The sequence below is a fragment of the Prunus dulcis genome, chromosome 6, assembly GCF_902201215.1.
Source record: "Prunus dulcis chromosome 6, ALMONDv2, whole genome shotgun sequence".
Lineage (NCBI taxonomy): Eukaryota > Viridiplantae > Streptophyta > Magnoliopsida > Rosales > Rosaceae > Prunus > Prunus dulcis.
Window position 1 is genome coordinate 22,218,657 of NC_047655.1, and position 22,174 is coordinate 22,240,830.

The 22,174-nt window shown below is 37.7% G+C and overlaps 2 protein-coding genes and 2 pseudogenes across 4 annotated transcripts; 2 read left to right on the plus strand and 2 right to left on the minus strand.

The window, feature by feature from the left end:
- The first annotated feature begins 285 nt into the window (after positions 1-285).
- Positions 286-6,413, plus strand: LOC117631091 (annotated as a pseudogene). The gene is made up of 6 exons (XR_004586289.1): positions 286-677; positions 787-930; positions 2,180-2,324; positions 2,421-4,790; positions 4,917-4,974; positions 5,524-6,413. The product of XR_004586289.1 is annotated as a filament-like plant protein 7 (transcript).
- Positions 6,414-6,589: 176 nt separating this feature from the next.
- LOC117631093 (protein IN CHLOROPLAST ATPASE BIOGENESIS, chloroplastic-like) lies at positions 6,590-9,216 on the minus strand. Its single transcript, XM_034364040.1, has 11 exons — positions 9,042-9,216; positions 8,856-8,939; positions 8,389-8,463; positions 8,247-8,289; positions 8,120-8,177; positions 7,839-8,006; positions 7,670-7,732; positions 7,482-7,576; positions 7,292-7,373; positions 7,083-7,193; positions 6,590-6,999 (listed from the first exon to the last, which is right to left on the minus strand). Exons 1-11 carry the CDS (start codon positions 9,154-9,156, stop codon positions 6,859-6,861), a joined length of 1,035 nt encoding a protein of 344 aa, XP_034219931.1. The 5' UTR covers positions 9,157-9,216; the 3' UTR covers positions 6,590-6,858.
- A 2,238-nt stretch (positions 9,217-11,454) lies between these two features.
- LOC117630472 lies at positions 11,455-12,585 on the plus strand (annotated as a pseudogene).
- A 1,726-nt stretch (positions 12,586-14,311) lies between these two features.
- On the minus strand, positions 14,312-20,925 carry LOC117632017 (histidine--tRNA ligase, chloroplastic/mitochondrial). 2 transcript variants are annotated; one of them, XR_004586416.1, is made up of 11 exons: positions 20,450-20,925; positions 20,277-20,365; positions 19,994-20,123; positions 19,633-19,725; positions 19,070-19,144; positions 18,413-18,530; positions 17,542-17,684; positions 16,737-16,865; positions 16,376-16,539; positions 14,926-16,276; positions 14,312-14,812 (listed from the first exon to the last, which is right to left on the minus strand). XR_004586416.1 is itself a non-coding variant. In XM_034365381.1 (10 exons), exons 1-10 carry the CDS (start codon positions 20,846-20,848, stop codon positions 16,138-16,140), a joined length of 1,479 nt encoding a protein of 492 aa, XP_034221272.1. In that variant the 5' UTR covers positions 20,849-20,925; the 3' UTR covers positions 14,332-16,137. The 2 variants fall into 2 exon arrangements, 1 of the variants encoding a protein (XP_034221272.1); XM_034365381.1 differs by having other exon boundaries at positions 14,332-16,276.
- Between the last annotated feature and the right edge of the window lie 1,249 nt (positions 20,926-22,174).

Sequence of the window (22,174 nt, forward strand, 5' to 3'; positions counted from 1 at the left end):
ATAGAATTAAGCTCGATATATGTGATAAATGTCATCATTTTGTGATAACAATGTGTTACTAGGTAGTAGTAGGTACAAATTTTATTCTCTTTTTCCCACACAAGTATCAAATCTGTTGAAGACTCTTGTCAACGAAGACAGAGACTTCCGCTCTTCCGGTCCGTTAGATGAACGCAAAAACGACCTTGAAAAACAAAGACCCAACGACTGTTGTCCCTCAAAATAAATATTACTAAAATCAACGGCTCCCATTGCCACACGTACGATTCGGCTCTCGGGTCAGAACCCAGATCCAAATCCAAGGCCCCCCTCCCCCGGTATCTTCCTCCATACTCTCTCTACATTTTCCCACTCTTACTTTTCTCTCATTTCACTTTTCCGGGTTACCAAACACACACTCTCTCCAGTACTCTCTCTCTCCCTAGAAAAGCTAAAGCTTTGGTGGTTGGTTTTCTTTCTATATCGTTATCATCTTCTCCCACCTTTGAGTCATCTCTCTGCAAACAAATCTCTGTGTCGGTGGTGGGATCGCTATCATTCACATTGATGATGTTCTCTGCCTGATTCGTTTTTTTGTTCTTCATTTCTCATTATTGCATTTCCTATAGAGAAAGTTCAATTCTTTTTGAATTCTCTACTCTTGGAATGTGGATCATCATCCATGCAATGCTCACCTGGTTGGTACTTCATTTGTTGATTTATTAATTTATTTTTAATTTTTGGCATTTGGGTTAGGCTGTTTGCATGCTCTGCTTGTTCTGATTGGATTGACTGTTTGGCTTTTAGAGAAGAAGCAAGTGTATTTAAGTGGTTGGTGAATGAATCATGGACCACAAGCCATGGCTTTGGAGGAAGAAATCAACAGAAAAGCCCAATGTTGGAGCAGCAGAAGACAAAGTCAACGTCTTGGGCAAAGGAAATGAAGATGAGGTAACTATGAATTCATAGCTTTAGTGAAATCCATGAATGTATATTCTAATTTACATTAGCTATAAATGTATATGGTTTGTCTTGTGTTATGCTACTTTCCCCTTTAGGCACACTTTTGGAGGCCCAAGCTAGAGTTTTACTTTAACTTCCCAGTCCCCAGAGGGTTGTTCTTGTACAATCCATAGCTGAAAGTGCTCCATCCTCAATGCTTCACTTGAAGATACTTAAAATCAAATAATTTTTGCTCTGTTATTTTTTTCTTTCTATATTGGCTCAAGGAAAGCCAAGTTTGATGAAGAAAATTGGTTATGCATTTAATTATTGCATGGAGAGATTCTTTTTTGTTTTCTATATATATCTTATTGGATTCTGATGATTAGAGATTTTACTGGGGAGGTGGGTCAGTCTAGACAAGTACAATTTTCTTTTTGGATATGTTTAAGCCTTCAAACTTGAGATCAATATTTAGATCAGTCAGAAGGTTTCACCAGCAAGACTTGTGTTATATCTAAAAGTTGGAACTAGTATTGAATTTCGGTAAGAATAACTACTGCCATCAAATTATTCACCTCTTTGATCACATTTTGTTGATATACTGAATCACGCAAAATAAACAGGCCCTTCAGATGTCTATACACTCGGGTGAGAGAGACCTCTTTCTAGCACTTCCAATTTGTGATACCATACCAAGATGCAATTCCGAATCTGGAATAATCAGTCTAATAACATTTTAAATTACAATTTGAAGGCAATTTCACGTTTTTGTCTTTATGACATCATACCATATTTGTCCTAAATTCTCAAAGTTTTCCTTTGTCAAAAATTAGCGGTAAAGAGAGACACTAAATTTGATCAAGATTTTCTATTCCACAAACCAAGATCTGATTGGGGCTACAATAATAAATATGTCAATCGAAAAGACATACTGCTTAGAGTAAATTTCCTAGGGATGACAGATATAGCTCCCCTGTGTGGCTGTGGGGATTCTGAAACCAGTTTTAGAATTTTGGCGACCATAATCAGTCAAGTGCTGTCAAATAGTTGCGTAATGTGGACAAAAGAACTGAAAGATTGAATTCCAAAGGGAGTATGTTAATTAGTTATCATCATTTAAGAATTTTTAATGATGCCTGTTGTTTTAGGTTGCTGTATATGTCTTATTAGGAATTTTGTTTTTCATTAAGGAACCGTTTAGTATACTTTGAGGCGTTAATGGTTTTTCACTTTACTCTGTTTTCTTTTTCTTTAGATAGAGGCAATTCAGGCTGAGAAGGCAGAGCTGGAGAACAATCTGAAAACTTTAAGTGATAAGCTTGCTTCAGCTCTCTCTGAATGTAACAGCAAAGATGAACTTGTGAAGAAACATGCCAAAATGGCACAGGAGGCTGTTCAAGGTAATTTATTAGTTTAAGAGTTGTGTTGGAATATATCAATAACCTGTGCATTGAGTTAATATATTGTCTCATTTTTCATATGAGTGTTTTATGCAGGCTGGGAGAAGGTAGAAGCAGATGCGGGGTTTCTAAAGCAAGAACTGGATAAAGCTTTACAAATCAGAGCAGCTCGTGAAGAAAGAATAGCTCAATTGGATGCAGCCCTCAAGGAATGTATGCAGCAGCTACGATTTGTTCGAGAAGAACAGGAGCAAAGGGTTCATGATGCTATGATGAAGACATCAAGAGAATTTGAGAAATCCCAGATGGTGTTAGAGGAGAAATTAGCAGAGACCACTAAAAGGCTTTCTAAAATAGGTGCTGAAAACACCCATCTTAGTAATGCTCTTTTAGTGAAGGAAAAGTTGATAGGAGACTTAAGAAAACAATTGACTCAGGTGGAAGCTGATTTCAATGCACTCACGAGTAGATTAGAATCCACTGAGAAAGATAATGCTTCTTTGAAATATGAGGTTCGAGTGCTTGAGAAAGAGCTTGAGATCCGGAATGAGGAGAGAGAATTCAACCGTCGAACTGCAGATGCATCACACAAGCAAAACCTGGAGGGTGCAAAGAAAATTGCAAAGTTAGAATCAGAATGTCAGAGGTTGCGTCTCCTGGTCCGGAAGCGGTTGCCAGGTCCTGCTGCCTTGGCAAAAATGAAAACTGAAGTTGAAATGCTAGGACGGGATTCTGTTGACATGAGGAGGAGAAAGTTGAATCCAAATGGTTTCATGTTTGACTCTACTGTTGATAACTTTCCTGAGACTCCCAGCAAAAGGGTTAACATTCTGACTGACCAGTTATATGCTATGGAAGAAGAAAACCAGACTCTCAAGGAAGCACTCAATAAAAAGATGAACGAACTCCAGTTCTCTAGAAACATGTATGCTCGTATAGCTTCAAAATTATCACAAGCTGAAACACCGCTTGAAGAATCATCAAGAGGCCAGACAACCATGGAGCCAATGAGGAGTAGTCTTATGTCTCGTGAAGTCTCTGTAGCATCTATGTCTGATATTGGCAGCGATGATAAGGTTAGTTGGAAAAGCTAGCAGTGGTTTCTGCTGATAAACTAAGTATAGGTTCTCCTGTTTCTTCAGCTAACGCATTTGTTGGCACCTTGGAAACTGAGTATTCCTCAGAACTTGTGGGTAGCGAGATGGTTCCTGTTTCTGACAGTGAGTCAGGCTTCAATATGTCAAACAGGGGGACCAGATTTAAAAATATTCCTGATGGTAAAGCTCCCAATTGGATTCAGGATATAGTGAAACTGGTGTTGGAGCACAACCGTGTTGCAGGAAGAAATCCTGAACAGATACTTGAGGATATAAGATTGGCTCTGGCATCCACAGAAAATCAAAAGCCTGGTGAGTTGGTTAATGCAAGGACAAATGGAAACCATTTTGATGCATCCAATCCTTCCTCTGTTAAAAGCTGCATCTCATGGAAAGGTTCAGATAGATCTCTGGTAACTGATTCACCCAGTGGAGTAAGTGATGTGGACATCTCAAGCCCAAAGAGAAGTAATCAGCAGTTCCAGCCAGATCTGAGTAAATCATTATGTAAAATAATTGAGCTTATTGAGGGAATCAGTGTGCCATCTCCAGATTATAACCCAGAGAATGAGACCAGGAAGGATGGGAACTTGTCCACATATAAGAATTCAGAATACACAGGCTACATGGTTCGTGTTTTCCAGTGGAAAACTTCTGAACTTGGTGATCTTCTACAACAATTTGTTCATGCTTGTTATGATCTGTTGAATGGAAAGGCTGGTCTTGACAAGTTTGCCCAAGAGCTCACTACTGCTTTGGACTGGATTTTAAACCATTGCTTTTCACTTCAAGATGTTTCAAGCATGAAAGATGCAATTAAGAAACAGTTTGATTGGGATGATACACGAAGTGAAAGCGAAGCAGAAGTTGGAGTGGTTGGTCACTTTTTAGATACAGACAAATTACGCGGTCGACGAGAACAGTTATCATGTTTGCCCACGTCTACTTCTTCAAATGGCCATAGCATCCAAATAGAAGAGCTGCAGGCCAATCTGGTCAAAGAAAACAGAAAATTAAAGGATGAATTGGTGAATATAGAATCTGCAAAGAGAGAGTTGGAAGGGAGATTTCAGTCAGCTTGTGATAAGAGTGAATACCTGATGAATCAGCTTAAGGAATCGGAAAAGGCTATAGCCAGTTTGAGAACAGAGTTACAAAGTTTAAGAGAGTCAAAAGGAATCATTGAGGACCAAATTAAAAATCACAAGGTGATGAATGAAGATCTTGACACGCAGCTTACAGTGGCCAGAGTTGAATTAAGTGATGCTCGCCAAAAGTTTTCATCCCTTGAAGTTGAACTGGAGAATAAATACAACTGCTGCGAAGAATTGGAGGCTACATGCCTGGAACTACAGCTTCAGCTTGAAAGGTACAGATGCATACCACCGAAGATAGTATACCTACATATTAAAGCTTTTACTTATTTAAAAATATTGACTAATGTAATAAAATTATTGAGGAATCTTATGCATCTGATATATGTTTCTTTTGGCAGTGTGAAGAAGAAAAGCCCAAATTCCGATCCCAATCCAGACGAAAGGCAAGCCCAAAATGTAAGTTAATGTCCTCTTGTTGCACCTACATTTTACCAATTTGTCTGAGAATTCTTAATTTCTGTTTCCAGTTGCACTAACATATTCCAAACAAAAACCGTATACCTGATGAAAGAATTTATCTTCTTTTACAAATAAGAAATTTTTTCATTGCCTAGGAAATGATATGTGAATAGTGGCTCTTTTCTTGTTCAAGGATGAGTCACTTGACAACTATAGCATTTCAGATTCGACTTATATTCATATTTCAAGATTTAGTGGTCTACTTTACCTAATAAATCTGCTCCGAAACAGTACAGTCCCATAAGAAACACCATTGAAAGTGATCAGCTTAAATGTGAACTCTCTCTCTCTTATGGTAAAAGGAGAATTCATCTTGAAACAAAACAATTCAATCCAAAAAGGATACTATTGTGCTTTGTTGGCAACTTGTCATTCAAATGCAATATTGCATGATGTGCCTTACCGTTCTTATAATTCAAAAGAATTCCAATTCTTTACTTGTTGCTGCTTAAATTGATGGTAAATAATGTTTGATCAATTTTTCAGGATTGGGAGATAACAGCTGCTTCAGAAAAGTTGGCCGAATGCCAAGAGACAATACTTAACCTCGGGAAGCAGTTGAAGGCAATGGCTGCACCAAAGGAAGCAGCCCTTTTTGACAAGGTCATCACTAATCCCACTGATATAAATACCCTCAAAGCCAAAGCCACATGCCCAACCCCACAGAAGAAACTGAACCAACGATCCTCTCTACTAGATCAAATGTTAGCAGAAGATGGTGCTGGCATCAAGAATTTAATGTCTCCAAAGACAAAAGAGGTCGACGGTAATTCAACTTCCACGTACAGTCCTAATAGGGTGATAGAGCCCCTCGAGAATATCCTTGTTCTAAATGGTAAATACCAGGATGACAATGCTACTGTTGGTTCCTTAGCTATAGTGCCTGGCAAGAAAAGGGGAGGTGGGAGTTTATGGAAAAAGCTGTTATGGAGAAAGAAAGGTAGCAGCAAAAAAGCACCCCTTCCGATCGCATCATGATCAATCTCTATCGTATGATAAGTTGATTACAACGTTGGTGTTCCTTGCTCTGTTTTGATGGCAGTTTGGTTTGTCACACGCCTGTAATGCAAGATAATAAAGGCTATAGGTCTGTTGGTCATTCTCATTCGAGAGATACTGGAGAACGCGTGAGTGAGGGTTTTGTTTTTGTTTTTGCGTACGATATGTATTGCTCCTGTATATATGTATCGTTCTAGGCAACTGAGAATTTGCAACAATGTCAGCAGAGAAGTTGACATTTGTGTACCATTAACCCAAAAAAGGAAATGAGGGTGAAAAAAAGAGAATATGTAGTTATGCCGTATACACCATGTAATTCCCCGTTTTGTACACGTAAATTTTCCCATGAATAAAATATGGTCTTTTATTATTATAAATATCCTGGTGTTTCAGATCAAATCATTACCACATGGATGAACAACTTGGCGGCTGTCTAAAGTATTGAAGTCGGGATGTAACAAAATTTTCAAAAAAGAAACTCCTGCATGACCGTTTTAACATCATGCATTAACACCACACTCTCTCCTTCGTCAGAAGAGGGATCACAGCAGACTAAGCAAATTCACACTTCCCTTTTCATTTCTCTTTCTATAATGGGCCAATGCCTCAGCAATCTCAGCTGGAAATCAACCAGCCTTCACAAGAAAAATAATAAAAAGTGATATGTTATGTACCAACAATGAGTCAACAAATTAGGTAACACAGAAAAATCCGGAAAGACGGTGCACATATTAATCACTCGGCAGAAAAATTCTCTCCGGGCATGAAGCTGGTTCTGCAACTCGTATATTCGGTGCGACATAAATCTCTTTATCTTCAATATCAATCTCTGTACAGTACAAATCGTGCAATATCAGTGAGGCCAGCCTCTCTGTAACGATCAGCAACCTGCTCCACATGGTCATCCCAAGTCCCTTCAATAGAAGCTAGATCCAACAAAAAAGCTGCTTCATCCAATGCAACCTGCAAATGATGGAACTGCGATGATAAGAAATCATTTTAACAAATTGTTTTTGGGAGTTCATAAGCAATAATGATTCGAAAACCTGAGCTGGGGCCTTTCCCTTTTTAAGATCTGCTTGCCTTCCCTCGTCAGTCACCTTCTCCTTAATGTACTCAATTTGCTCGTCCTCCCATTGTGCTATATCAGCAACTTCCTGAATTATAAGTATTCAACTGCATAATGTCATAAAAGGAACTCTTGCAGAGGAAAGTTGGCTGGGACAATCTAGGAATGATCAAGGAAAGTAGAAACCTGGTAGCTGCAACCCAGAGTCCACCATGGTGATTTAAGAGCTCCCCTAGCAGCATCTTTTGCTTCAACAGTACGCCCAACCCTGTAAAATTTACACATGGGCTCCTTAGAAGATGGAACTTAAGTGATTCAACTGACTAAATCACAACAAACGTTTAGTAGAAAGTAACTGGAAAAGTTTCCTACGAACTTCAGCAAAACCTCAGCATTGAATACATAAGGCCGTGCAAATCCAGGAAAATGCTCCTTCTTTGTATAGAATTCTCCCGTCACCAAAGCCGATACCTTTCAAAAGCACATACAGTAATTAGACTGTCAAATACACACTAACAAAATGATGCTTAGAGGAAGTAAGCAAAGTCAGGTGATGAATCTTACATGGTCCCCTTCCTCAAAATGCCACTTCACTTTGCGCTCCAAGACATCTGGAAATAAACCAACCTGAAAATGAACCATTTGTAACCACTTCATTTTTAAAAAAAAAATTGAAAAGAAAGGAAACAAAGGAGGAATGGGAGGCTAAACAAAGAAGAAATCTCTTTCGTACTTTTCTTAAAAGGTAAATATCTAGTTTTGAAATCTGCGACTTGGCAAAGTCACCCTTTTTATAAAGTTTCTCCCCAACATCAGCAGAAGCACGAAATAGCTCATCATTGCTTTCTCCAGAGTTTTTAGCATCTTCTTCAACTAGGATTCTGTGAATTAATTGGTCCACCTGTGGATGAAAGATGGGACGACTGCCCTGAGAATAGTTGTATAACCAGTACAAAAATGCATTTACAATGAAATTTTGGCCATGTATGTGGAACACTGGCATGTTTTACTCACATTCTTGGCTAAAAGCCACACCCCATGTTTCCTGACCTCAACTACTGGCATGTCCATACTGCAGGCATTGGACTAGATGAATCAAGCTTTAAAAGAAGGAACAAAATTGTTCAGGCCAAACACTTACCCTGGAGGAGCTGTAGGCCACCGGAGAAGTGCAGTTACAGCACCTATTGGCAAAGAAATATTTACAAAATTAGAACAGCTTGAACTGCAAGTCAATTCTCGGGGATTCGTCGATTCCAAATATATTCGAAGCTTTTCCATACCTGAGCTATTTTTTGCTAGTGGTATGGCAAGGGGGATTAGCCCTTCCTTGGCTCCTGGAGAAATAATAGATTCACCTGTTACATAGCAATGTATGTGAGAATTTACTTAAAACTTCAACTATTTCAAAGATGAGCAGACATTTTAAAATAAAATAAAAAAAAAAGCATGGATCAAGTATGATAACTGCAAATTATACATCAAAAGTTCATCCATTTTCTTCCAATGCCATACCATTCAACACAAAGGCACCACAACCCAGCAACTATAATCTTGAGATTGAGAATGTTAGCTAGGCGAGATTTGTAGAACAAATCATTGCCTTTTAAAGATTACATTGTCACATTGTTCTCTCTGAACAACCAACATGGAAACATTGAAGAAAACAACCAACACATACAAATCCCAAAACACAAGAATTGAAATATGGAAATATGAATCTTGAACAGAGGTTTAAGCAATGACCCACCTTTTGTCTTGAGCATTGTCAGCAACTGGCTCAAATGCTGTGGAGGCTGAGTTGCTGCCACCTCCTTAATGAAAGACACATGGTCTGTAAATTGCAATTTTCACCACAATCAGTTCACAAATCTTTTAAAACAGTTATATCAGTAGGCACTTCCAAAATTCAAAGCTAAACAGAGCCCTAAGTTACCAGGAGTGGCAGAGGAGTAAGAGCAGCGTGGTCCAGCTCTACTGTGCCGAAGAAGAACAGAGGGCAGAGCGGTGGCTCGAGGTCCTCCGTACACCAATCCGCTGCCAACTTTCATTTTTGTGTTAATGGAGTCTGCTGCTCTGCTTCGTCGTCGTTTATCTTTTCATCTTTGTATTGAAATTCTCAGCCACAATAGATTGGGCCTCAAAACTTCTAAATTGACCACCCAACCCAACACCAAGAGCCTTAGACCCATTACCGTTGGGCCTTAGTGCTGGACAATTGAGGAGAGGAGCGTTCGAATACACTTAAAAATTCGACCACATTCGCAAGAGAATTATAGCTCTGGTGCTGAAGAGTAATTATCCTTATACTCAAAGTTATGTAGTGGATTCTTCTCTTTCCCATTGTCGCTCCTATCAAACCACATGATTTGTCGACTTGGTGTAAGTAATCGAGTTTATAATAAGCGTAGTAAATGTACGTAACAAATTAATTGGAGACCAATGACTTGCTTCGACAATAAAGTTGTGCTTTTGAAGCATTTTCATCCACTTGCGTTATGTACTAGTTAGTACCTACAAAAAGTGCGAAGCACTCCAATTAACCGAATTAAGTAAAACAAATGACTAATATAGCTTAGAGATAATCCATGGTTTGTTTGGTTGCTAGAATTCAATTGGATTAGGAGGTAGAATTGGATTGCATTGGATTACATTGGATTGGAAATGATGTATCCTTCATTGATACTAGTGTCCCAAATTTTTGTGTCACGACTCCCAAATCTTGAGTTCAAGGTCAAGGTGTTGGAGTAGTGAGATTATGTATCCCACCTTCTTGGCAGGATAAGTTATCCTACAAAAATAAACATAAGGGATTTATGGTGAGATTATCTTTTATCCTATCTACAATCATATTTTAGCTCCAAACATGGTAATGGATTAAACAAATCTAATTATGTTACTTATCCTACCCACCAAACGAGACCTTAGGGATGCAATACAATTAACGTGCTGTGAGAATATATCAAGTGGAAGAAATTGCAAGTTGAAGAGAATATTGAGGCAGTAAATTTAAATTCGAACTGCAGATATAGTAATTTGATTGGTGGTTGTTTCTGGGTAATCATAAGGCTTGGGTTGGCAAAAGCGTATCACTTGTAATTTGTGTGAGAAAAGGTGCGTAGACGCACTGATCACTGACCACGTGATCTAAACGACGGGGCACGTGGGAATTGAGATTTGAGGCAATAATATGAGAATACGGACAGAATGTGCTCATGCAGAGAGTGTGACCATGGTGTTTCATCACGTGGCCATTTGCCACTATTCAGCTCGGGACCACGGGCCACACCCTCTCCAGTCTCCTCCACAGTGCACTCATCTCATTTGACACTACACAGCTCCCTCCACTTTTTTGTTTCACCTACAACAAGTTCAGGGCATGTTTGATATGGCTCACTAAATGGGACTGTGTTATATTGGACCTGAAGTCCATGTTTGGTTAGTAAGAGGACTAACTTAAATGGGATAGTAGAGCCCAACAGTAAAAAAAATGCCTCACTCGTTCTCCTTATACAGAGAAGCTCAAAATGGGTTCGCAAAATAAGCCTTCGCTATATTGAACACGCCTCTCTCCAATTCGCGACTCCTTCTCTGCGATTCCGTCTTTGCGACTCCACCTCTCCTTCATTCAACATCGACTCATCTTCTTCGAATCTTGACGCAGGTAAGTTTTTCTGGTCTTTCCCTTTGGACACCTCTCTTATTCCTTCTTCCATCTCTTTGATTTTTGCAAATCTCCTCAACAATTTTGACTGTGCTCTGAGAATCTCTCCTTCCTTTTCTCTGTTATTTTCTTCTTCTCTTCTCTAATTTTCATAGAATCTGTAGTGACATATATATACATGATGTTAATTGGCAATTAATTTGCAATTGGGTATTTCAGAAAACCTAGAAATTCAGAAGTAGAGTAGACTTTTGGCATGAATCTTGACCCAGGTAGTGAAAGTTTGGGTATAGCTGTTTGTGTGGTTTTGCTTTGGTTATTGTCAAAGCTCTGGTTGCTGTCAAAGTCTGGGTATAGCTCTGGTTATTGTCAAAGCTCTGGTTATTGTTATCATAAACTCTCTCTCTTCACAAATCATGCGATCATAACAGAATTAATGGTTTGAAATTGTTCTGAATGATCTGGAATAGTATGTTTCTTTTAAGCCCTCTCGTGTCAAGCATATGGATTTTTGTCATTCATCTTGTTTTCTCATGGTAGAGCACAAAGTTGCATTTAGTTTCCTACAATTTTCACATCAGCACTAGCTGAATTATTTTTTAATTGTAAATTGTTCCAGGTGGCGGACAATTTCTATAGACCCGATTTGAAGAAAGCAGCTCTTGCCAGGGTAAGTGTTGGTCACATGAGTCTCAAGGTCTCCAAGTCTGGTGTCAAGAAGAGGAATAGGCAGGTTGTCAAGACCCCTGGTAGGAACAAGTTTTTTTTTTTCTTCTTCCAATGTATTAATTTTTGAGAACCGATGATTGCTTCTGTACTTAACATAGCTCTGACTGCAAACTGGATTTCCATCGCTTGTTAATCTAATTTTCAGTTCCAAAAGATAAAAAGAAAATTATTGAATTTGTAGTTTAAAGATGTTTTAATTTTAAACATAAGTAAGAATGAACCCATCTACTTCAATTGAAGTGGAACAAAACTTATGTGTGATATATCTGTCTTATGTTTTAAAGTCATTATGTTGCAGGGAGCTGCTTCATTATGAGCTTGTTTACAATTATTCAGGATCCAAGCATGTAATTTTCCACCTATTAACTAATATGTTTTGTGGCCTGTTGCTTATTTTTCTCGTGCTGCAAATATATAACTCTTAGCTTTGAACGTGACTAGATCACAGAATCGTTGAACAGATGTGGAATCTCTGAAAGCTCAACTTATGTGCTTGCCACTTATTTTAATTCTTCTTCTGATGAGGTAAGATCACTTTGAAAGTTGTAGTAGATCAAGCATTGCATTGCTTCAGGATATCAGAAAATGTTAGCCATTTTGACTTTAATAATTTTTGTTGAATACTAGATTGAACAAAAAGCAGTAGAGAAACTATCAACAAAGAGCAGTAGAGAAACTATCAATGGAAAAGAGATTGACTTGGAGGAGTTGGGAGGTAGATTAGACCAAGCCCAAATACAAAAGGTACACTCTTGATCACTTTTCTAACGGCAATTAGTTTTGTTCTGATTTTGTCTAGTTAGTGATCATCAGCTCTCGTAATTTTCAGCACTATAAGATAACTAGTGTGGAACTAGGGATATCTTCTGTTGCTGATGCCATTACTTGATGGATTGCCTATCGTGATGCCTTGTGAGAAGAATGAGGTTCATGTTCTGGGAATTTAGAGCTTCATTTGAAGGTGGCCAAGGAAACAGAAAACCTGTAGCTTACTATTCTTGTTTTAGCAATTTCAATTGTCCAGTGTTATATGTAAGTATACTTGTAGGCAAAGGTGAAATTTGGAAAACGTGATTATGCTACCTATACCCAGCAATGAACCAATGACAAAATTTGCTTGAAATTGTGGTACTAGTTTAGTTGTGAGATTGCTTGTATGAGAAAAATTCAATTGTTGATCATTATTGGTTTCTTGGATAGTTGTAGACTTACATATCTATTAGTGGGGAAGATGCGTCATCTTTCTACTATGTTCATTTGGTGTTTTTAGTTTTACTTTTCCAAGTTCAGAGAGATATGATTTCCCATTTTATATTTATCTCTAGAGGACTTTGGAAACTTTTGCCCTTTTAATGAGAAAGGGAAGCTCCCTGTTTGTTTTTTATCACCAAATTTTGCTGAGGATTGATTTGGTAATACTATGCTCTAATATGTAGTTTTCAGAAATGTCTTAGTCATAGAGTTTCGGGTGCAACTCTTGTTTAAATCCTAATTCTACTGTACCAGGTTAAATGCAAGATATAAAGAATGTTTGCCTATATTTTTGTCACAATTTTCTGAGTTATCTATTTTATCCTCAGCCAACATATTTTGGTATAATAACATAATATCACATGGTAAAGATTCAATTAATTAAATTCTTTATGTTTGCATACAAATAAAGATTAAATCATGCATAAAATCGGTGGAATTTATAATTTTAACAACAAATAAAAAGCCTTTGGTTTGGAGGAAAGAAATGTACATGTCAAGGGTTTGGCTTGCCGTAGTTTTCACATTTTCAACATTTTTTCACCCTCGGGAGCCTCTTTCTTTTTTCATCTATAAAAAGAAAAGTGAAATTGCATTGCAAAAGTCATAAATTATTGTTTGGTTGAAACACCGGTGGCCAAGCCAACGAAGACATGTGGTCACACTCACTCACGTCCGTTGGTTGATTGCTAACTCTGCCCTGGATTGAGACACTACAATTACCCAAAAATAAAGAGAGACCAGAACAAAACATAAGGCACAAAAGGCAACCGAAAGCGGCTAGATGTGACTTATGGTGATGATGGAGGAGGAAGGGCCACCAGGGAGTAAAAAATATGCTCTCAAGTTATGGATGACGATGGTGAGTCATGTTGGCAGCTTGGCTAAATGCAAAACTGAGTCAAGAGGATAAAAAAATCAACTCTCAAGTTGACAAAATATCCAGTTTAGCGCAGCACCAAGCCTAGCATCACAAAAGAATACTAAGTAGATCCTCCCTTTAAAAGTGACATCTAAGCTGTAGCTCACTCCCTCAAGTATTGTATTAGATTTGAATCATGGACCCAAAAGAACCATCTCATATAGGGTTAAAAGAATGCAGCAACCTTGAACCATTTCACAAGGAATAAAAAAACAACTTGAGAATCATGATATTTTCCCAATGCAACTGACCATCCTTGACAATTTTGATGTGTCATTGACAACTTTCAATAATGAATCATCATTCTTCAGGAAACCAACAAGGCAGAAGATGTGCTACAAGTTAATGTCTGCACCTACTTTCAGTGCATGCACATCATCAACAAATTGCTGTTTTTTAATTGTCAACAGCAATAGACTGAAAGTGGGAGAAAAAGGTACTCTGCAAATTTCCTCACCTACCTCTGTAACTTCAAATTCAAGTCTTAACAGTGACCAACTTTTCCTCTTCAACTTCCTCAAAGTCAAAAACCCAAATGTTAAATAGGCAATAGCACCATTTACTGGGAGACTTGTATTACTAGATTGTAAAGATGCAAACAAAGAAAAAGAAACGAGTTTTCTCACCGCAGTAGCATTCATAACTGAACAAGAAATGCAATTATAAAACCAAAATCATTCCATGTTCCACCATGCGAATTTCTTACAGCGGCTTAATGACAATGAACACCAGTAAGGATTCAAACCAAATATTTCTAGACTTGACCTTTTATACAGTGGCAGTGGGTTTTTGATGAATTCAAGCCATAAATGATGCTGGGGGATGGAAAGGCCAAATCACAGTGGAAGATATGGAACATGGAACTTGCACTTAGGGATAGCCTAAAGAGTTGGAAATTTGTCTTTGTGGCGAACTCTGGGGAACTTAGCAATAAGCACATCGTCTGACCTCCTAATTTTTTCTGCCTGAAATCATCTTTTCTAAATTTTAACGTATCAATTCCTCCCACACCATCCTCTTCCTTTATTGTTGGGTCAAAAATGAACTCCCAAGTACTTCAAAGCATATTGATATCAACAATACCGATGATCATGCGGCCCAGAAAATCTCTTTAGGAAAATGACTACAGAAATCATTCTCTCTGAAATGAGCAATTTCAAATTTCTCTTAAAGAGCAAATATAGACCAGTCCAAGTTAAAACAAAATGACTGAATTTAGAAACTGATTATCTTAAAGGAAAGATCACATAGTACCTTCACAATTCTGCAGAGTGTCAATCTGTAAGAGACTTCATGTCATCTGCATCTTTCTTCTTCGTGAGGAAGACACATGGGGTCGCATTCTTCTTCTACTACATTGTTATACCAGCAAGTGTTTGTAGTTCCAGAAATGCAACTCACGAAGCCGATTTCCATTTGCATCCTAGCAACCACTGCCATTCTAAACACAATCTGTACTCCAAGATAGCAGAAATTCTTTCACATAAACACAAAGTTCTCTTCATTTTCTTGTCTTTCTAAAATTTGAATTTAGAGAAAATCCCTTTGTATGATGCGGTCCCTTCATCTTCTTGTATTCTGGGTAGTATTCAAGAATGTCATGTCCATCCATCAAACCAAAGTAGCAATCATGTGACTCCTAGAGTCGAATCGTGCCAATGGATGTGTTGTGACTGAGAAGCTTGTAAATACCATGATGCAAAAAAGTAATGTCAATGCATCAAAGAAACCAGTTTCGAATTGGTGAAACACGTCTTAATTTTTCACATAGCTAACTATCCAAATTTTCTTTTAGGTGAAAAATAAAATGTAGCAAACCAAAAAGCAGCAAATATGCACTCTTTTCAACCAGGGACAGCACTCAAACCAAAAATTTACCGGAAATGAAGGGGCCAAGAAAACCTTACATAAGTACAAACAAGACAAATTTATCTTTCATGTCCATTACAAAATAGTTCAAGCACAATATCAGTTGTCAAAATATCACATGTTCTCATTAACTATCAAAGAAGGTTTCGATCAGCAGCACACAAGTCAGGTAAGATCTTGGACAGCATTGCTAAAAGGTTAACTATCGCTATTAGTCTTGTCTAAGGTCATCTTGAAACAGGATCCATGTATTGGAGCTGATAATAGGAATGGTTATGCCGTATTGAGCTATCTACAACTTGCTATTTTGGAAACATCATTTGTTTGTACTTCACATAAGATTGGGCTAATTTTCATAACATCTTAGTATGGTTTCAAATGAACATGAAAAGGCTACAGAACAAGCAAATTAATAAATAGAACAGTAGACAAATGGTTGCACAAGCTTTACTGAGATCAATAAGACAAAAATCAGTAATTTCATTACTATTTTGACCAAAAAATTGTGTAAGCACATAACTTGGGGACAATAATGAGCTGAACCTACCTATAAAAATTAAAACAAATAGAGTACAACCTCTAAATAATCAATTCTTATCACTCTAGTTCATCAAGTTTGATCTCATGTTGTTCACCGGAAGAAAGGATTTTCACACCCACCATACCCCTTTGCCACTCTGAATCTCCCACCAATATCAACCTATTAGCATTTATTCTTGCTGCACGCTTGAATACCCTGACATAGATCAAATTCAACCCATGGAAATATAACATATTAGGAACAGAATGATTGAAATAGAAATTTGCAAGCTCCTAATAAGATGGTGGCAAATACCATTTGAGCGGTTTGTTCTCCAAGACTAAATCAACACTTTGACCTTTTCCCCTGAGTATGGTGGCAACTGTGGCAGCGGCTCCTTGAAGTCCAGGATCTAGAGCACACACAATGTTTTCTACTTGCAGGCTGAGTTCTGGCAGAAGACCCTTCTCCTTTAGCAACTGTAACCCCAAAACCAAAATGTCAAATAAATGATAAACCAAACGAAAATTCTATGAGCCAAGAATGAAGTATATTTAAGTACTAGGAGTATTTATCCCAACCATAAGCACATATTGTGCTTCAACAAGAAAACTTAAATGTAATAGAAAGTGGCTTCATAAAGAAAGGAATAGGAAATATATAAGTTGAAACTCACTTCCACTATGACAGCATCACCAAATCCAAAGCCACAAGCAGGAATGTCATCACCACCAAAAGTAGAAAGCAAGCGGTCATATCGCCCACCACCACAAATGGCTCGCAACTTTCCTCCTCTATCAAAACCCTGAGAATAAAATTGATCATTCAGGGGCTGTGTTCAACAGTGAAGAAACCAGCAGCAATTTTCTTTACACGCAAGGGAGATCTAATATTCATGAACAGATTAAGTAATCATGCACAGCCAAAAGCTGTTGCCTTTTTTTCTATCTACAGCACAAACTTTGTTCTTACAAGTAGGCACATTAGTGCAGAATTGAAAGCATTTTCTACATCTGAAATTTTAGCGGCACAAGTTTTCACATGACACGGTATGTCACATGCCAGTTGCTTCATGCATAAGGGATGAAAGCATCATAACCAACTTACAGAACACCTAAAATACTCTACTGCAATATCTAATAACAATGCTACTAACGTTTTGCTCACAGGCCATGCCTCAGCTCAGTACTTCCAAAATCTATAATTGTATAGACTTACAGGAAGATAATATCTATAAATTACATCCTCATGGCTAGAGTGATGCCCGAAATAGAAGCGTGGTAACAAATATGATCCCCAGCCCCAGGACATTATTTAAACTCATAAAGGTATGTACCAGACTATACAGGAAAGTCATCAGTCCCCAAGAGCAACAGAACAACTAAATAAAATGGAAAAAAATGTTTTAACTCGATTCTATTAGTATGACTGATATCTGCAATTAAAAAGTATAGGGGGGAAAGCAGCATGGAAAATCTAACCTCGAAGACAATACCAGTATAGTAGGCAAGGCCACGAACAATAGAAGCATCAAACTGAATCCATTCAGAATAACCAAATTTCTCAGCAAGAGAGAATAGCTGCTTCAGATCAGCAACTGCTTCACCAGCATCTCCAAGTATCTCTACATAAGAAAAACATGGAATGCATACTAAGAGTTACATCATCTCTCACTGCAAAAAAAAAGATAATTTTTTTTTCGGTTGCACAATAAAGAGAACCCTTAAACCAGCATTAACGAACGATTACCAAAAGCACCTTCCTCCTCAACAAATTTTTGAAACAAATATGAAAACTAATTTATTTTTGTCACCGCAACTTATATAAACTAAAAATTGGAACCCACCTCCTCTAACTGTACCTTACCACTTTCAAGTTTGAACTTTAGTTTACGTTTCTCGGTTCTACAAATAACTACCAACTTTTGATCTCAACATCACCATTCCACAACATAATTGTCTATTTATTTTTTCACTCTTCTTCAATTCCTACATAGGCTAAGGCAGCCCCTTAATTAAGTTTTCCTTGTTTTGTCACCTATTGGTATTTCTCCACCTTTTTCTACATACAAAGGCCTAGCTAAGCCTTTACCATGTTCAAGCTATCTGTATTAACTCACATTATCTTATCACCCTTCACCTTTTGCTAAGATACAAAAGCCTAGCTAAGCTTTTATCATGTTCAAGCTATCCGTATTACCTCACATTATCTTATCACCCTTCACATTATGTTCCTCAACCATCAAGAGATCTAGCATCAAGACACATTTTAACTCATGCATGCTCATGTAACTTGTATAGCCAAAAAATATATTATCTAAATAATTTCTGAATCAATATCAATAAGACCAACCTTCCAACTTTGTTAAAGATTTTATGGAAAGAACTTGCAATAACTGCTCAATAGCCTCTTCTGATACACCAGCAGATTTCAACTCATTTTTTATATCATCCACTGGAATCTTCTCTATCTGTTCATAATTAAATCCCAGAAAATGGATTAGAACCCTATAAACAAAATCTACATTCTCATTATCGTATATGGTTATGTATAAGAAATGAGAAAATATAATATTCATTGTGCTGTCAGACACATAAGAGCAAGGTTAGATTCTAAATCCAAAATGCAAACAAAGTTCAATGACCATGACCATAGCAGATGCATGCAGACACACACATACAGAAGACATGGAATATATCTTGCTACAACTAATGCATGTCGAAAGAACTTCAACGAATCAACATGAACTATAAAAAATGTCCTACTAAAAAAAGTTACTAGCAATGAACTGATTTGTTAGGTTTACACGTGGGAAACCTAGAATCAATTGCAGAAAGAATTTCTACTTTAAAAGAATCTAACAAACTAAATAACATGATTGTAATCTAATTATTTTTCAACAATAAATTATTAAACCAAACTACAATACTGGTCATCATGGCATTCACATCAGATTTTTCTACAACAGATTCAGATGCAATCCAAAACTTGCAACCTTGCACAATTTACCTTGTCTATGATGATGCAAACCTTGCCAAATAAAGCTTCGGGTATGGAGTAATGCCTCAATACTTCTTGCAAAACCTGTAATGTAAGAAAAGTAGAAGAATCATCTGCCCTGGTTTCCAAAAATCATTAATAAAACAAAAGTTCTAATGTGAGGATGAGTGTGGATCAATGTCTCTTAAAACTTAAAAGATTAACAAGGTAGACTAGTAGTCATAAACTACAGCAACAACAAAAAACAAAAAAACAAAACAAAAACAAAACCTCAAAACTCATTTTAATGAAACAAACAGTGGCAAAGCTTTTTTTATTTTATTTTTTGTGTGGCTTCTGGCAACTATTGTGAGTATATCATAATAGCCAAGAATATTATATTGTTCAAATGAAATGGGATGTATAAGTTGTTTTCATTTTCTATTTTGAAAAGCAACGTGAGAAGCATGTGGCAATACAAAGCCTTTGGAAACAGACCTCCCACAGATAGACGAACAATATCAGAAAGACAAATGTTATGAAGACCTTTGAATCTGATTGTCTAAGTCCATGCAAGGAAAAACCATCCACACCTTTCGACTTGAAACCTTAAATCCAACATCTGATGAGGTAATTCCTAATCGCTTGAAGAAAGTGACAATTGAAGAAATAAGTTCTGCTTCAGCCTAGAACATGGAGAGATAAAAAAAAATAATCCAAGCTTGTTAGGGTTGCATATAACATAATACAATCAAATACAACAATGTGCCATGCATCATGTGGAACAGATGGAGATTTCAATCAATGCAAGAGTGTTGGACAAAATCATAAATAAAAAAATTCAGAATCATATAAGCATGCAATACTAGTTAGCATGGATTATCTTTTCCCGTACCAAAAATTTCAGTATCAAATATAGTATTGCATGGATTATCAAAAATTTCAGCTCTATACCGTAACTTCAGGTACACCAATAATGTCCATATTCCACTGGTAATGCTCCCTACGCCGCCCCCTCGTCATCCTCTCATACCGCCAACACTGTCCCACGGCAAACCATTTCAATGGAAGGGATAGAGATTTTCTGGACAGGAAAAAACACGGGAATCAAAATTTCTGGCATCTGTACCTGGATATAAAAAAATCACGAGTAAACATACAGATATACACTATACAGCCAAGTCTTTAATTAGCAACAAGAACATGAAAATGCTCAGCAGAATCAGAATTTCAGTACCCTTTCTGTATCACCAGTCTTGCCAAAGAAGGAGTGAGCTCAGGCCTCAATGCAACTCGACGATTACCTCGGTCTTCGAAGCAATATAGCTGCACAAGACAGCACATTGCAATGTAAGTACATGTACGTATTTACAATTGACTCAATGCGAGTAAAAGAAGAGCTATAAAAACCTGGTCTCGAATTTCCTCTCCTGCTTTTCTAATATACAGAGCCTCCGACTCGAGAACTGGAAAGTCGACCTCTTCGAAGCCAAACAACCGCGAGACCTCTCTGAAATGGCAGAAGAGCCAGTTGCGGAGCCGCATATCTTCTGGCGGGAAGTCCCTGGTGCCCTTGGGAGGGTTGACGTCGATCTTCTGGAGGTCTTCGGTGATCGGCGCCGGAGATAGAGCTCCGGCGCGACCACCGGCGCCGACGGCATTGGGGGTGAGAGCAGAAGCGACGGGTGAGAGAGAAGAGAGGGGTCTAGGGTTTGGAGAGAGAGGGAGTTTGGGGATGGGGAATCTGATAACGCGAGCGAAGGGCTTGTGTAAGATAAGGAGGGAAGAAGAGACTGCGGAGGAGAGCATGGTGATGCCAACACGGGCTCGATGGTCTTTTCGGTTACAGTGGGGTTTTTGCTTATTTTTACTGAAAGCAGAGGAAGAGGTAGAGGCTGAAGTTGAAAGGCGAAGGAAGCTCGACATTGGAGTTTTCAGACCAACGTACTGATTTGGCGGGGGCCCAATTTGAATAGTGAAGGCCCAAACAGGTTGAAAGGTTGAGACTATTTGTTGGCCTCTTGTGGTGAGTCCATAAATGCATCACGTATGAACCCATGGGCCGTGTTTTGGCCCAATAGGAAAACCCGGCCGTAATCACTGCGCTTACCAAAACTACATATGCAATTTTCTTGATACTTGAAGCCAGAGGCGACAAACGAGTCACGTTCCGTCATGGTCCTGTAGAGCCACCTTATGCGAAGGGTCACATGCCTTCTCTGACAGAAGGTGGCTTGGCAAATTTTTTAATTTAATACAAAAGAAAAATATTATGTAATTTTTGTAAGGGTAGTAACGCTCTTTAATTTACATGTTCGCCCTAAATCAAATGTATATATAATGTATATCTTAAATTTATCGCCTGACAACATTTGACAATGTTCATAAATTGAGCATAAATAATTGCTAGAAAATCATGAACACTTTGAAAAGTTTAAAAGGTTTATAAAATTGAATCAACGTCTTTTTCAAGATTAGTCATGTCAAAACCTTCATGATTGTCCGACAAATGGTGGGTTATCCTTTTAATCCTATATGATGCGAAAGTGATCACCAATACAAGTTTACTCAAAAGAAGCAACACACCATCCATTTCTAACCAAATATATTTCATGGCTGATGAGATTAGCAGTGCCCACAACAAGTACAAATATTCCTATCTTCCACAGAAACACAATTATTAAAGTTTCCTTTTGCTGGTTTTGAATAGTTTTGCTGATGGATATTTTTAGAATTTATGAACATGAACTATATTAATACTTATCTCTACTTATTATTTTGAGCCTACCCAGATGTATATAAAAATCGAAAGTTCATGTTTATCACGCATCTGTTTTTTATGTTTTTTTTTTTTCGGTTTTCTGGACCGCACATGTGCATCCAAAATTATCCAACTGAATACATATGCACTGACCCATTTGTCGATAATATTTTAATTCATTTTTGACGTTTCCTCATGAATAATGGCACTCATCACAATTGCCTCCTGAGTCCTGCCGCCATGCTTACAAATAAAATACCATTTCTTCAATTCTTTGAAAAGGAAATTAGCATGACCCAATTAGAGGAACAAATCCTGTTTTATATTTTTGTGTTATTTCATGTGTAGTTTACTAAAATTAAACCTTGTGAATT